Genomic DNA, 16,866 nt, shown 5'->3' with positions numbered 1-16,866 from the left:
GTGTCCTGGACTTGCGCAGTAAATAAAGGTATTTATTTTTAGCTTGACGGTAACCATCCTTCTTCATACTTCTTTTAATGAAAATCAATGCTTTTTTTTTCCAAGTAAAAAATTATACCTGATTTTTTAAATATGAAATTTGCTTTAAAAGAATGTACATTTACCAAAAAAAGTGTCCAAAATCACCCAGTGAATTAGATGTGATAAAAATCATTTTATTGATAAAAAAAAAAAAAAAAACGTTACAAATTTTAATACCTCATTAATATGTTTTTCCGTGGATTTTGTTGAGAGGGTCAATAAATAGGGTTAAAACAAAGCATTTCAGTTAAAGGCTGAGTTTCTTTACGTTTCACTCTTCTGATGTTTTTTATGTAATTGTTCCTTTTGATTCCTGATTAGTGTTTCTGTGTTACCTGAGTTAATCGAAGTTATTCTTTCTGTTTTCCCTTGTGTTTTCTCAGGGGTAATCCACTAAGCTGGCTATAAAAGGCTGGGCTATTGTCGGTAAGCATAGCTTAAATAAGTGGCCACTTTAGATAAACATTTTTTGGTTGAATCTGCAATTGGGTCCTCCACCTCTTGTTTCCTGCTCTGTTGTTCCTGACACAGGGGCCTTATTGATGAGACTGACTGCAGATTGGAAGAAACTGTTTTTATGGCGTGATGTTTTGGTTCTGATGGACCACAGCCTCCTGCCAGAGGGGAGAATCTCAAACAGTCCATGTGAGGGGTAAGTTTATTTATTTCCTCCGTCATGTTTCAGTAGGTGCTCCATTTTATAATGGCAACTTCAACGGATATGTTTGATGGTGATATGCTAATTACTCAAACCTTAACACGTTGATGATTTGTGTTTTCATTTGCTTATTTTATTCAAGGATATTCCAAATCATCTGGCTCTGGGTGGATGCCCAAAGAAACTGCCAGCAGATTGTTTGCCAGAAGCTGCAGAAGCTAAGGCTATACCACCAGGAAGTGGGGTCAACCCTGACACAGCTGAAAATAAATGTGCACAGCAGCACTCAGACATTTCTGGACTCTTTGGCAATGCTGTGAACGTGGAACCAACCGGTTTTTAAAACAGGATTAAGGTCCTCATTGATATAGTAAGAAGATATGTGTAAGTGAAGCTGGAGCTACTGTAACACGTGTATGTCTTGCTTGCTGTTACTTGTTATTCGAAGATTTAAGATTTTTATGATGTAATGCTATTAATGTGTAATTTTTACAGGTTTTTCTTTATCTTTCCTTACTTTGTTCTTGTCAGATAAAATGTTGGTGTGCAACCTTTACAAGTTTTACAGATGGCTGTGGTCCCAGGCTTTGGTCTCAACTCTGCTTAATTTTCTTGCCTCCTTAAAAATACTATTATCTATCACATATAATGCTATATTACATATATCATATCATGTTATAACATGACAAACTAAGGCAGTTCAGCACCACGGACAGCACAGAAGCCCTCAGTCTTCAGTACAGTTCACTTGTTGGTAAAAAGGATTTTTTTTCTTTGCACTGTGGATTCATTTGGCACTGTTTCCCTGTTAACTGGCTTGTGTGGCTGCACCATAACATTGTCACAAGTATGATCATACTTATTACAACTATGCTGATGTGCCAAAAGATGAACTAATTCCTTATCTGGAAAACCTTTACCCAGGTATAACTTCACAAGGTGCTCCATGGTCCTCATTTTATATAGGCCCTTTCCTGATAGGCTTTCAAGTTAAATTTATGACTTAAAAAAAATAAATAAAAAAAAATCTACAATTGTATTCTCGTAAATTTATGAGATTTATCTTTAAATTAACTGTTTTTAACGTTGCCCTAATCCTCTGTCCTGGGAATTTATTCAGATTGTTTTTTATATTCAGACTGTTTTGACATGCAAACATTTTAGCCCCAGATGTTTCTTATCCTAACAGAGCTTTATTTTTTTTTTTTACAAGTAGCCTCTGCACAGTCCAAATGTCGTTTAGCGAGATGTTACAAATAAACAGTTGTTGAACTTCAACTCATGATTTATACAGTGTAAGAGGCAAGTTTGGTTTTCTTCTAATTTCTTGCAGATCAATTAGTGACTGTTTTTATTCAGTCGTCCTCAGGAGCCCTCTGCTGCTCCTCTGACGCCCTCTACTGGCAGTGGCAGGTCGCTGCAAATGAAAGCACGGCGTCTCCTCTGGGCGTCCCTCAACTTTCCCAACAACCGTGAAGCGCAGCCTGTCATCCCCTCCACCACATCAGCAAATCTGGCCCCAAGCTCAGGGGGAGAGCAGATTGTTAAATTCACAACATCTTTAGTGTATTATGCTGTCACCTCTGTTGGCTGTCAGAGATGTTTTTCCATTGTTTACATGCAGTGGTACACTCTTTTAATGTGGGAAGAGCATGGCCATAGACCGCTTCACACACTAAAGCGTTAACGAAAACAGTTGGGAAGTTTTGATTTTGAAGCAGTTGTAGCTTTTTTGACTCTTTGTCCTGTATTTTCAGTGTTTTCTTGCACCGTGTTTTGAGCCATTTTCCCTAAGTATCTCCTAAAATTATAACTAATAGTACTCTACTTTGCAAGTTTTCTGGTAGAATATGGTTAGTACATTTCAGATGGTCTTGAGGGTGTCTATTCAGATGAACAGCTAAATATTTAAGCAGTTTACATTTCCATATTAAAAGCCAAGGTTGACAATATGTGAACGATCAAGAAAATGTATTTTTTGAAGACAATAATAAATATATATATAATTTATGTCCTTATTTCATTAAAAAAAAAACGTCATCATACAGTTTTCACCAATCAGAGCCCTGGATTAGTTTGACATCATCGAAATCATTCTACGGGGTTTCCCAATCGCTCCACGAAGTTATATTAAATTTTCCCATTATTAGAGCTGTTTAAACCGTCGACGTTGCGCAGAATACAAGGTAAGAATAAATTTTACCATATATAAAGTATGTTTACGTTAATTAATAAGATATAATTACAGTAATTGTGATTACACCAGTCCGTTGTCATTGGCGCCTCCTAATGTCAGAGGCCTGTGCTTAGTAAGCTCACATTGGCTAACGTTTGTCTAAAAAAAGCAGACATACTCTGTCTCCCTTTTCCAACTCTCAACGTTGGGCTGAATATAAGTAACTAAGAACTAAACCTCATATTAAGTATGTTTACGGAAACTAATTAGATGTAATTACAGTAGTCTTGATTACACCAGTCCGTTGTCATTGGCGCCTTTTAACGTCAAAGGCCTGTGCCCTGTTAGTTAGCGCACATTGGCTAACGTTGGTCTAACAGAAAGCAGCCATAATCTTTTTGTCTGTCAGGTATTGATAAAGTTTCCCTAAACTCAGTTCAACTGTAATTTATTATAAAATTTAATGAAAAGGCTTGATTTTTAAAAAGATATCGAGTATTGACCTATTTTAACATCAGATATACTGTGTAGAAGTGCTGAAATGTAAAAACCGTTATGCTAATGGGACGTTAGCTGCAGTGACGTTGTGTGAGAATCGGCAAATTTAACTCAGTAACCTGCCAGTATTTCGATTCACTAATAGATAAATGCAAAAACAAGTTACAGACACCAACGGGACCCAACGTTTAAGTTTTTCAGCCCCGATATATTCCTACAACAACAGACTTATTCTGTCGGGGATGATTAACGGCCAAAAATTAAGCCTAGCGTTAGTTCAGGCAGGTCACGACGTCAAGCTCTAACAACATAGCTGTCATCATCAGTGCAGATCAGCTGATGGCTCGGCTGACTCCAGTGTCCACCTCCTATTGGAAAACTGCTTTTAGAGCGGGCTATTTAAGCTGCTCCTGTCAAACCTACTTCCTGCTTCCTCTGCTGGCACTTCACAACCCACCTCCACCCCAGCTCCTCCTGTTATTTTATTCATGTGTGCTCTGCTCTGTCTGGGTTTTTATTTTTGCTGCTGCGCTCCCTGTTTATGTGTTCGTGATGGCTCATGATGGGCAGGAAGGTGTGCTCTTCCTGCCTCAGGCTTTCCACGCAAGCGTGTGGAAGAGCAGGGAGTCCCAGAACAGAACCATACCGCCAAATGAAAATTGTGCAAGTTAATGAAGTTTATTTTTGACAAAGTGGCCCTGACTGAAATCTAAAAAATAGTTAAGTTTCAGATAAATACCAAGTTTAAATACCTCTGTGTCAGTCCGCTATGTTGACCAATGTCACGATCAACTGTGTGGACTGGGTTGCGCACAGGATTGGTAGATGCGTAACTCCGGATACCAACCTGCTCCTGTCCTTTTCTCCTCTGTAGTCTCACTTTTCCGTTTTTAAAATGTTTGTTTTTCTCGTCAACCCCAGTTATGTGACATATTTTGTTTTTATCAGTATCTTTGGAACACAAAGTTGCCCAAGCTTTTACTTTGTGTTGACAACTTCTGATCACTAAGGGGCATTGCAGTCATACAAGAATATTTCCAGACTTTCATATTTTGCACAGTTTGGATCTATAATTCACTCTACATGAGTCTCTGGCTCACACTTCCTAAAAGAGAAAAAATGCAGATATGTGCATATTACATGTAGAACTTGAAGTCTGTAAATAATGTGGTTTCAGAGCTCTGACTTGAGATTGGTGAAGGTCTTGGACTTGACCAGTCACCAGATGATCTAGATGATCTGTCTATTGAGTGCTTGAATCACTGCTGGGTTGGTATTTTTAGACCACAGGGTCAAAGGTCATGATAGCTCTGACTGAAATGCTATAATGCAAATGCCAATCTGCAATATTCCAGATTACAGCCGAAAGCACAGAGGTCACAACCTGTGAAGAACGAATATAAATGCTTTTAATTTACACACTAACCGCCACACACAGATATTTGTTTTGGACAAACTTTGGGGGAGGTTTGATCGTGTTATTTCTATCTTAGCTCTGTTGCTTCTCTCTCAGCTTGTTTTAAGTATTAACTATCAGATGAATGAAATTTAGAAAAAGATGTCTTAAACTGTATAATGTTATAAACCGTATCACCTAAAATACTGGTGTGCAAAAACTTTCCTTTATGATAAAAATGAACTTTGGAGTGTAAACAATACATGTAGCCAGTTTTGACTTTAAAGTGAATGAGGGTCCTTTGTGTAATAAGTTGACTACAGTATGGAATGGCAGTCTCACAGTATCTCAGTAATTATTCATTTTCTCCCCATGCAGTCACAGAGTACCCACTGAGCCAGTGTTTATTTGGAAGGCCCCTGCAAAAGTCCCTGAAAAGGAGACATGGCCAGCCACTCTTCCCGAGGGGCCAAACGTGGCCGACGTGGTGAGGCCCCCCATGGAGCAGGGTTCAGATGCTCACTCCAGGAGCTTCGCTTACTCATGGAGCACAGGGGACCAGAAGCTGTGACCAAGATCCAAGAGCTTTATGGAGATGTTAATGGACTCTGTGCAAGATTGAGGACGTCACCAGTTGATGGTAAATATGTTCAGGATAGTGCTGGACAATATGTCAAAAGAGATGTATCACAACAAGATCAGGCCTGGCATGAAAGATTGATCTTTTTTTTCACTCTAAAAGCAGCTGGACGTTGTGTTTTCAATGGGGACACTTAAGGGTCATTATATTGAGATAACTATTGTAATGTTGGATAACTGCTGACTGTCAATGTTGGATTTTCCCCTTGTAGTTTCATGCATGTATTGTGGTGTGAGTCACCCATTATGTATGTTGGATTGATCAGAGGACATGTTTTAATGCTTTGTCTCCTTTTTTCAGGTTTGAAAGGAAGCGCAGAAGACATCAACCGAAGAAAACAGGAGTTTGGACAGAACCTCATACCTCCTAAAAAGCCAAAAACCTTCCTGCAGCTCGTCTGGGAGGCTCTGCAGGACGTGACACTAATCATCCTGGTTTTGGCAGCCATAGTTTCATTGGGCCTTTCTTTTTACAGTCCACCAGACGGTAACAGACAGAGTAAGTTTATCTACACACTTAAGGGTTGCTCTTTGTGTATCTCGGCCATTGGCTTGTTTTTGAGCTAGCCTCTTGCTTTGGAGAGGATCATTTATGGTGATGATGCATTGGCAGAGCAATCATTTGATCAGGTCATAACATTTCTGTGCTTTTCTCTCTTTGTCTGCTCTTGAATTGGGGGGCCAAAGTTTGTGGCTGAGTTGGGCCAACTACCTGTAATATTTGTCTGCCACAAAGAAACTTTTGGTTAGCTGATCTGTCCCTTTAACACAAGATGGCTGTAACATTAAGCTTGATGAATACAGGGGGTTGATCTGCTGCAAAGAAAATCTCCACAAACATTGACACTGTCACTGAAACTTAAACTGTATTCTGTTTCATCCTCATTCAGATTGTGGCAGTGCCGCTGGAGGTGTGCACGAGGAGGGTGAAGCGGAGGCCGGGTGGATTGAGGGGGCTGCCATCCTGCTGTCAGTGGTGTGTGTGGTCCTGGTGACGGCCTTTAATGACTGGAGCAAAGAGAGGCAGTTCCGTGGCCTTCAGAGCCGTATCGAGAAGGAGCAGAAGTTCACGGTGGTCAGAGGCGGGAAGGTGATCCAGCTCAACGTGGCTGAGATAGTGGTGGGAGACATCGCTCATGTTAAATATGGTAAAGACCCAGAGCATCTGCTTATTCATCCAAGTGCTCACAACTGTTCCAAAGTCACAGCATAAGTGTTGTGCTTTTGAGGATGCACCTCCGGTCTATTCAATAATCCTGTAACTATGATATTTAACCTGGTGCTATAACTAGTTAATCACTAATTCATCCTAAAATTGGTCCAGTGCCAACATGACAGTAAAACCTCAGGCCCAGGCACCAGGCTGCTGAGTTTTTGAATTGTAGAACTGAGTTGTCACCATACAACTGGAAAGTCGTATCAGTAACCCTGAAAGAAACCTTGATCACCACTTTTTCCTGAAATTCAGAAATGATGATGAAGATCAAATCACTGTTTTTGTTTGGATTTGCTCTAGCTGTAATATGACCCACAGGTGTTGTGTTGGTGATGTAACATGGCCTGGTGATGGCCTGCAGTCATTGAAGTGTTTGTGTTCCAGGTGACCTCCTTCCTGCTGACGGTGTGTTGATTCAGGGCAACGATCTGAAGATTGATGAGAGCTCTCTGACTGGAGAGTCAGACCATGTCAAGAAGACTCTGGACAAAGACCCCATGTTGCTGTCAGGTGCCTCTATTAGTATTATTTATCTAAATCATCTGTTAAGTCCTTAATGACCTGATCTATAACTTTCAGCTCTCACAAACAATTTCTGAAGTAAATTCTCAGGTAGATTTCAGTATCTTTTTTGTTTTCACACCTGCACACTGGTATTCTGAGGAGTAGTTAAACATGAGTATCATCGTGGTGTTTTTTTTGTACAACATGTCAGTTCCATTTCATTTGCTTAACGGGACTTAGCTTTCCTTACAGCCTGCCCTTTGTAGACCCTCATTTTTTGAGTAGATGAGTTAACACATTTGTGTTGCAGAATCTAAACACAGCAGCAGAAGAAGGATGCCCTGAAAAAAACTCTGATGTACTCATAATGTGGTTTGTTACCTTTGGACAGTAATACAACATTGTAGCTCCTCTCTCCTGCTCTCAGGTACCCATGTGATGGAGGGCTCTGGTAAGATGCTGGTCACTGCTGTTGGTGTCAACTCTCAGACTGGAATCATCTTTATGCTGCTTGGTGCCGGTGAAGAAGGTGATGGGGAGATGAAGGACAACAACAAAAGTAAGATCATCATAGAAACAAGATCAGACTTCTCTCTATGACTTCTCGTTATCTCATCTCGTCCTGTTTTATTGACTAGAGCTTAAATTTTGGTGCAAGTCTTTAAAACTAAAGAGGAGTAATGTAGCAGCACTGTAAAGTGACTGGCTTAGACCAGATGAAATGAGTAGAAATGAACCTTTTTTTATCATTTTACTTTTCAACAACCTGCCAAAAGCAGCTGGTTCCCACGTTAGTTTAGGATCACCAGCCGTCGCTCTCTTTTTTTGTACCTTGGCTCTTTATTTTGAATGAGTTGGTATTTTAAACCTGGCATCAGTCTCGTATAACGGTTGGGCCATATAGCTGTTAACTTTGCTTGGCGTGAATTGTCTGTTGAAGTTGTGATGGTTTGTTCTCGAGCAGATGAATGTTTTGCTTGATTCTTTTTGCCCTCTGTAGGAAAAGACACGGATGGAGCCCCTGTTGAGACGCAGCCTCTTGAAGAGGACGCAGAAATGGGTCGAGTGGAAAAGGAGCAGAAAGCTCCACCAAAGAAGGAGAAGTCGGTCCTACAGGGAAAGCTGAACAAACTGACTGTGCAGATTGGTAAAGCAGGTATGAAGATAAAAACACAAAAATGATGCAGAGATCTTTATCACATGGGCTGCACGGTGGTGCAACGGTTAGCACTGCTGCCTAACAGCAAGAAGGCCCTAAGTTTGGACCCCGCTCGGCCTGGTGGACCTTTCTTTGTGGGGTTTGCGTGTACCCCTGTGCATGTGTGGGTTCTCTCCGGATACTCCTGCTTCCTCCCACAGTCTAAAAACATGCTCGTCAGGTTCACTAAAACTGTCAGTAGGATGTGAGTGTGTGTGTGAAAGGTTGTCTGTCCTCATGTGTCAGCCCTGAGATAGACTGGCGACTGGTCCAGAGTGTCCCCCACCTATTGCCTCAGGACAGCTGGGATAGGCTCCAGCCACCTGCGACCCTGAACAGGATGACTGACATAGGAAATGAATGAATGAATGAATGTTTCTCACATGTAGGAGCTGAACACCACATCACTTCTGGAACCAGTGATTTGCTTCCCTTTTATCACCCTGACCTTATTTAAGTGGCCTAAAATTATCTGTCACCTCCTGGTTTTACTGGACCTGTTGTGGTTGCTACTAAGCTGAAAATCTTTAGAGTATTACTGAATTTACCCCTGGGATTTATAAAGTATTTCTGATTCTGATCCTTTCAAAAACAAGAACTCAGTCCTGAGACACTGTAAAATTCTAGCTTTACTAAAATGTGACACTGATTTGAGGACTCTAAGGGTAGAAATCTTACTTAAATCTTGTCTTGAATAACAGCACATTAATCAACAAAGGTTGTGTTGTTTTGTCATATGTGAAACAAAAATGCAGGAGTGTAATTTGCAGCATATTTAAGTATTTCTCGCTTTAATCTGATAGATCGACATTTTTATCCACAAGGTGTCAATATGAGCCGCAGTTAGAGGCTGCATCAGTAAAAAAATATTTTCACAGTGACACTCATGGCTTGAGCTCTTGTGACAATATAACTTGGCCGCACACTTACCTGGCTTCATGCAGCAGGTACGAAAGCATGTTTCAGTTTCTCCCATTTGTGAGTAACCTTCACCTGTAGCTCTGTCCTACCATGAGCTAAGCTCAAGTCAACCCCACAACTGATTTCTAGGATGGAGTCAGCGATGCTGGTTTTAGATTGTGATGATGACAGGGGCCAGTCAAAGTTTTGCTTTCATTGAATTTAAAGCTTGAAAGGCATTGAGGTATAATTTGACTTGAGCTCACTCTCACCACCTGTGTTGCAGATGTACCCTGCCCTAAGTCCATTTTGATGGGCTATAAAGTTTGTGTGAAATGTAACTCTCCTCTCATTGTTCATGTACAGGACTGTGTATGTCATCTCTGACCGTCCTCATCCTCATCGCTCGCTTTGCCATCGATACCTTCTGGATTCAGGGCGTTCCCTGGTCAAAAGCGTGTGTGCCCATCTACGTGCAGTTTTTGGTCAAGTTCTTCATCATTGGTGTGACCGTGCTGGTCGTGGCTGTGCCTGAAGGTCTCCCTTTAGCTGTCACCATCTCCCTGGCTTACTCAGTCAAGGTCTGTCTACTCAAGGACTGTATAGTCCTTTTTTAGTCGACCACCTGAATACACTGAGGCTGATCAAGTTCTTATCCTTTGTCTCTTAATATGTGATTTTAGAAGGTTACAGTTATTCTGGATGAAGTCTACAAAAGTGCTAGAGGGCTCTGTCTGTCTCATTCAAGACAATCCCTGATCAAATATTGTTCCTTCTGACAACTTTTCGATTCGTGCAGATTAAAGCCCTCTTCACTACTATTGTCTCATTCCAGAAAATGATGCAAGACAACAACCTCGTCCGCCACTTGGACGCCTGTGAGACGATGGGAAACGCCACAGCAATCTGCTCTGACAAGACAGGCACCCTAACTATGAACCGCATGACTGTGGTGCAGGCCTACATGGCAGAATGCTTCTGTAAAAGGGTGCCAGAACCGGACCGGATACCTGCCAAGATCCTGGACCTGCTCGTCCAAGGAATTGGGGTCAACTGCGCCTACACCACCAAGATTATGGTAGGCTGTAAAAAAAGCCTTCCATTCAGGAAGCACCGTGATTTAAGCATTTGGCCTAAAGTGAGGGATGGTTTGAACTAGGGCTGTCATTTTAACGTGTTAATTAGATTGATTAATTACAACGCAAATTAACGCGTCACAAAAATTAACGCAGATTTATCTGGATCCCAAACCCACGAGGCGTTCGAAGACGCACTTATTTTCAAATGTCTAGCATTTACAAACCGTTTGTCCTACATGAAAAAAGTGGTATTCTCGTCAGATTTTCAAATTTCCGACGGTCCCTGAATGTATCACACCGTGCAACATGCTTTGAACCGGGGGAAGAGAGAGCGCGCTTAAGGGGACTGCCATCCACATCTCGTTTATTCACACGTCCTTTTTGAAAATCTACAGAAAATCAACCGTTTGCTCTATCTCAATTCTGTAAAAAAACAGGTAATTTTACACTCTTTACTGCATCAAACAACCCCTGAATAATAGAAAAATGTCTCGTATTTAAATCTAAAGAATTCTTTGAAAATTTCCTTCCATCTTCCTGGTGTCATATTTCAGCTTGGGGCTGCTCTGCACCAATCAGCAACAGTTTGTGTGTTCAGAGCATGTTAAACCGAAAATACTTCACTTTTCTTTGATCTGAGACTTGAATTAAGTGTTTTGTACATAGTTCCTCACAGTTTTTAGCCTTTAGCCCTGGTTCTCCTGACCTCATAGAAGTATAGAAGTTCATATTGCAGTGAAAATTGAGTCCACATCGCGTAAAAATGTGAACAGAAGCAAAAAAAATGTCCTAAAAATCAAATCAGCTTATCTTAGGTGCAGGACTGTGTAGATTTTGTAAAGATAGAACCATAACACTTTTTTCATGTGTTCCTTATGCCTCAGGGTACCTACAATGTGTTGTATATATTCCCACCTTATTTTTAAATGTCTTTTAATGTAATTTTAATGTCCTGGAATTCAAATTCTTTATTTTGGGACCTTAAGCAGATATGAGATTAAAATGCAATTAATTAGATTAATTAATTACAAATCCTGTAATTAATTAGATAATTTTTTTTAATCGCCTGACAGCACTAGTTTGAACTGCTGCCAAAGAAGCTTAGGACCCATCTGATCACTGGATCCTGGATTCACAGCACAGATCAGAGTACAGGAGAGACTAGTAGGATGCATATGAGGCTGATCAAGTACCAAAAACAGCATTTCACCAGTTTTTATTCCATCCCTTTTTTGCTTCGACTGCAGCAAGAAATAATTTTCATCGTCTTAATTGATAGAACAATAACCTTTAAGCCCTCTTTGTAAATGATGAAGACTTGGCTGACATCGTCTTCAGATACTTTCTCTTTATCCTTTAGTCCATCTAGCATGCTGATATATCACTGTTATTTTTTAAACTTCACAGCTTCCTGTAATCTCCACATATATACTTATACGTTAAAGAGGCAGGAATTAAAAACACAATGAGACACGTTTTGACTTTAGTGACATCCACTCTGCTTCTGCCTCCTGCAGCCTCCAGAGAAAAGAGGTGGGCTTCCTCGGCAAATAGGAAACAAGACTGAATGTGCCTTATTGGGGCTCACCCTGGACCTACATCGGGACTACCAGACAGTACGCGACGAAATCCCTGAGGAGAAACTGTTCAAGGTCTACACCTTCAACTCTGAGAGGAAGTCCATGAGCACTGTGCTCAAGAACTCCGATGGCAGCTATCGAATGTACAGCAAGGGGGCCTCTGAGATCCTGCTCAGGAAGTAGGTTCAGGGATGCTCATTGTTCACCTGCTCTGCACTGTTGGAGGGAAACAGTCTTTGACTCTTTTCTGTGTTTACAGATGCTGTAAGATCCTCGAGGAAAGTGGTGATGACAAACCCTTCAAACATCAGCACAGAGAGGAGCTGGTGAAGAAGGTGATAGAGCCCATGGCTTCAGATGGTCTGAGGACCATCTGCCTGGCCTACAGAGATTTCCCTGCCTCTGAAGGCGAGCCCGACTGGAGCGATGAAGCCAACATTCTTACTGGACTCACCTGCATCGCAGTGGTCGGCATCGAGGATCCTGTGAGGCCTGAGGTGTGTGTGCCGTGTCTGTACCACAATAACAAAATCTCACAAAATCTCAAGCTGTAGTCAAGGGAGAGTTTTTGTCTTCATTGTTGTGTCCAGGAGTCTTTGTGAGCCTCACCATTAATCAGCCTTTATTTTTTTTTACTGTGCTGTTCTCATCAGGTCCCAGAGGCCATCAGAAAATGCCAGCAGGCCGGGATCACAGTGCGAATGGTGACCGGGGACAACATAATTACTGCCCGAGCCATCGCCGTCAAATGTGGCATCCTGCGACCTGGAGATGACTTCCTGTGTATGGAGGGCAAAGAGTTCAACCAAAGGATTCGCAACCCCATGGGAGAGGTCAGACAGCCACAATACACCACAGGGACAGCCGTGTCTGCCCAACACTAAAGCCCCTAAAAGATGGAACGCTTCATGGCTTATTCTGCGTTTCCGTATTTTGATGGTCAGGAAGGCTGCACCCTCCTAAGTTTTCGTTTTTTTAGCCTGCATTGAAAACAGACTGAGTTTCTGAAAAATGAGAAATGTTTCTGATGTATCGCAGCAGACATCTTTTTCAAATATCTTACACCAGGATCACAATCTCTCAGTTTCTTTTTCTTATTTTTGCCCCCCCACAGACTGCTCCACAGTTTTTCTACTCCAACACCTCATTACATCTTTTGTCTTTCCTGCAGATTGAGCAGGAGCGCATCGATAGGATTTGGCCCAAACTCAGAGTCCTTGCTAGATCTTCTCCAACAGACAAATACACTCTGGTGAAAGGTTGGACACAGTTCATCCAGCTCAGTTTATTCACAGAAAACTGCCAAACACTGTTTTATAGCCTCTAATGTTTATGTCATTGTCAGTCCTGAACGTCTTCTGTTGCTGATTGTCGTCCTCTGTCTCAGGTATCATCGACAGCACCGCTCTGGAGCAGAGGCAGGTTGTTGCTGTGACTGGAGATGGAACTAATGATGGTCCCGCCCTCAAGAAAGCAGATGTTGGCTTTGCCATGGTGATTATCCCAACATGGCTTCCTCTGTAAACATTCAGCTAGGAGGTTTTAAGTAGTTATCAGACCAAACTAATGTTTACCTGATATCTAGGGGGTCACCCTGGCCTTCCATGCTGTGCCTCAGCACATTTCAACCCTAAAGTCCAGTTTGTTTGGCCAGTGTGACCACTTCATACCACACTCAGGCACCGTACACGTCCTTGTTCAGTACACTTCCTTGGCTTTGGCACACTTGGGAGAGGTGTGCTTTCACTTCAGATCCCAGTCTCAAGGGTCCACTGGGGTTGCAGGGGGTTGCAGGGGGTTGCAGTCGTCCTTGAGTTCAGCACAGTACGAGTGGCTGGTTAGACCTTGCCCTAAGGCTGCATCCTAATGAATATTTAGCTTGTAGCTCAGGCTTGATTTGACCAATATTTTAGCTCACCTGCATGTTTTGTTCTGCAGGGCATCGCTGGGACAGATGTGGCCAAGGAAGCGTCTGACATCATCCTGACTGACGATAACTTCACCAGCATTGTGAAAGCTGTGATGTGGGGCAGAAATGTCTACGACAGTATCTCCAAGTTCCTGCAGTTCCAGTTGACTGTCAACGTGGTCGCTGTCATCGTGGCCTTCACTGGAGCCTGCATCACCCAGGTCAGAGCCATGAGACTCCTCTAGTCCACCTACAGGCTGGAAGGAAACAAACAGCAGTAATGTTTGACAGTCTGATAGGTCAGTCCAAACTGGCAGTGATGGCTCTAGAGGAGAGGATGGTTCAGACTTTAATCAATCCTATTTGGGTCTACGTTTGAACAAGAAAAGTGTTCTTTCACATCCTTTCAGTGCACTAGTTTAATATTATGTTTTATTTTAACTTAAATGAGTATATCTTTATTTGTTCTTCTCTTAACAAAGTTTTTTATTATCATTAAAATTATCTTTATTTTTTCTTCCTACCACTTAAGCTCTAGTTTATTCTATTTTTGTCATATCAAATGTGTATTTACAATAATTGTACAGAGAGAGTCTGAGTCAAATTCCTTGTGTTCTTGAGATACTCGGCGAATAAAGGCGACTGATTTATCGTATTCTGATTCTGCATTGGCTCACATAAACGAGGCGTGTGTGTGTTTCCAGGACTCTCCTCTGAAAGCCGTGCAGATGCTGTGGGTCAACCTCATCATGGACACTTTTGCATCGTTGGCTCTTGCCACAGAGCCGCCAACTGAGGCGCTGCTGCTCAGAAACCCTTACGGCCGCAAGAAGCCTCTCATTTCCTTTACCATGATGAAGAACATCTTTGGACATGCCATCTACCAGCTGACCGTCATTTTCACGCTGCTCTTTGTTGGTAGGTGACTACACCTTTAAATGAAATATTGTAAATGGTTTAAACTTTGGGATGATGGTGCTCTCTGAACCTGTTGATGATTCCTCCTCACTCCTGCCCACAGGTGAGAAATTACTCCACATCGACAGCGGCAGGAACGCCCCACTTCACGCACCGCCCTCTGAGCACTACACCATCATATTCAACACGTTTGTCCTGATGCAGATCTTCAACGAATTCAACGCTCGCAAGATTCATGACGAGAGGAATGTCTTTCGAGGGGTCTTCAACAACCCCATCTTCTGCTCCATCATTCTGGGAACCTTAGTGGTGCAGGTAATCTGTGAAGAGCGTTCACTGTGTGACCTGGTGAAAGCATGGCTCATGAGGTGTTTCTTTCTCTATCAGGTCATCATTGTGCAGTTTGGAGGTAAACCATTCAGCTGTGTGAGTTTGAATGCAATGCAGTGGCTGTGGTGTGTTGTCCTGGGCCTTGGCAGCCTCCTGTGGGGACAGGTGAGACCCAGACTGTTTTTCATAGCTGATAGGAGATTTGAAATCATCCTATTAAGAGGAGTGATGTCACAGTCAGCATCAACAGAAACCTGTTGTGTCTGATAAGGACAGAATATTTGTGTTGTCCCCCTCTCAGCTGGTGTCCAGCATCCCCACAAGCTGGCTCAAGTCTTTGAAGACAGCAGTAGTTCGCAGGACGCAGAGGCCAGACAGCCCTGAAGATGAGCCACAGGAGATGAGGGATCCAGACGAGGTTGATGATGCTGAGATGAGGAAGAGCCATGTGCTCTGGTGCCGTGGCCTCAACCGCATTCAGACACAGGTATGGTTTTTCCCTTGACAGAAAAATCCGAACAGGTGATCCAGCCATCTTTATTCTCATCAAAATGATGAATTCTAACAAGGATTGTTTCAAATAGTAAGAGCTGTTTGTGGACATTAGTATTTCAATCAGGACAGACTTATACACCAGAAAGAGTTACAACAGATTTAATGAATAAATGCAAAGAAAAGTTTGGCAGTTAGACTCATCAAGGGTTAAGCAAAATTATCAATGTAGGGGGTACAAAGGCGTTATGAATAATGAGTATTGTGGGCTGAGGAGCAGAACTGAGCGATGGAGACTGGAGGTTCCCAGGGAGAAGGAGGGTCGTGAGGAAAGCCTGAAGACAGCTGACAAGCAGAAGAGATGGCATTTAAAATTTGACAGCTATGAAAGAGGAGAAGCGGAGTGGCTGTGATTGGAGAGAAAGAAAAGTTGACACTTCCCCGATCAGCTGATAGAGAGAAGCGGGAAAGAGTAAGTGAAGGAACAGAAGAGTGTGAGCACCCAGTCTTCCTGACTGAACTTTCTCTAAGCTTCATAAAGAGAACAGGCTAAATGCTGCAAACACTCCACGATCACCTGTCTCACCTCCAGTTGCTGAAATTTAAAATAATTTTTTTTTAAAAACTTTAAATGTAAAATTGTGAACTAGTTCAAAGTGGTTAGCATGTTTTGTTCAGTTGCTAAAGCTGACATGCTAGCTGGTTTGTTGAGGTTTGTTGTTTGGCTGTAGCTGGGATCACTGGTCTTAACTGTGTGTTGGGCATTGTTGCTAGAGTTTAGTCATGTACAGAAGGCCAAAGCCAGACCTGATCTTAACTCTGTTTCTTTTTCTTCCTCAGATCCATGTGATGAACTCCTTCAGAGATGGCTTGTCTCATGAAGGGCTGCAAACACACAGGGTTGTTCACAAGTCCATGGGCCACCCCAAGGTCCCCATCCCTGAGGGGACCCCCATGTGAAGCCCCGCCCCCAGACCTGAAAAACTCCCTGTTCTCTGTTCTCTGCACTCTCTGTTCAAAGCCTGTTCCTTTCTTTCTTTCTTGTTTGACTGTTCAATTGTTTGAAAAGATGTTGGAGATGTTGTTCACGTACTGTTCCTTTCTTTCTTTTTCTTTCTTTCTTTCTTTCTTTCTTTCTTTCTTTCTTTCTTTCTTTCTTTCTTTCTTTCTGTCTTTCTTTCTTTCTTTCTTTTTGTTTCTTCTCTTGTTCAAAAATATGTTTAAATAAAAGTTATTAAAGATGCTGTGAGGAGGACCTGTTTTGACTGCACTTCCTTGCCATCTTATGGCCT

The 16,866-nt window shown here is 42.1% G+C and overlaps 1 protein-coding gene across 1 annotated transcript; it reads left to right on the top strand.

Annotated features, from left to right (window-relative positions):
- The first annotated feature begins 2,846 nt into the window (after nt 1-2,846).
- LOC141790206 (plasma membrane calcium-transporting ATPase 1-like) lies at nt 2,847-16,572 on the top strand. Its single transcript, XM_074669908.1, has 20 exons — nt 2,847-2,925; nt 5,188-5,449; nt 5,750-5,947; nt 6,339-6,596; nt 7,049-7,174; nt 7,596-7,727; nt 8,169-8,324; nt 9,633-9,847; nt 10,102-10,344; nt 11,863-12,104; nt 12,185-12,422; nt 12,579-12,758; nt 13,097-13,184; nt 13,313-13,419; nt 13,864-14,055; nt 14,539-14,752; nt 14,856-15,067; nt 15,140-15,247; nt 15,384-15,569; nt 16,415-16,572. The coding sequence occupies exons 2-20, from the start codon at nt 5,254-5,256 to the stop codon at nt 16,532-16,534; spliced, it is 3,411 nt and encodes a 1,136-aa protein (XP_074526009.1). The 5' UTR covers nt 2,847-2,925; nt 5,188-5,253; the 3' UTR covers nt 16,535-16,572.
- The last annotated feature ends 294 nt before the right edge of the window (nt 16,573-16,866 follow it).

Source organism: Halichoeres trimaculatus, unplaced genomic scaffold (assembly GCF_033239565.1).
Source record: "Halichoeres trimaculatus isolate MK-OKI-2021-1 unplaced genomic scaffold, fHalTri1.1 fHalTri1_scaffold_5, whole genome shotgun sequence".
In the NCBI taxonomy this organism is placed as follows: domain Eukaryota; kingdom Metazoa; phylum Chordata; class Actinopteri; order Labriformes; family Labridae; genus Halichoeres; species Halichoeres trimaculatus.
This window is presented reverse-complemented; position numbering and strand designations above follow the sequence as displayed.

Excerpts from the sequence above, each read along its gene's own strand:
- LOC141790206 (XM_074669908.1), top strand. The coding sequence starts at position 5,254 with ATGGCCAGCCACTCTTCCCGAGGGGCCAAACGTGGCCGACGTGGTGAG. Across the intron at positions 12,423-12,578 it reads AGGATCCTGTGAGGCCTGAG|GTCCCAGAGGCCATCAGAAA; the intron begins GTGTGTGTGCCG and ends TGTTCTCATCAG. Across the intron at positions 15,248-15,383 it reads GCAGCCTCCTGTGGGGACAG|CTGGTGTCCAGCATCCCCAC; the intron begins GTGAGACCCAGA and ends TCCCCCTCTCAG.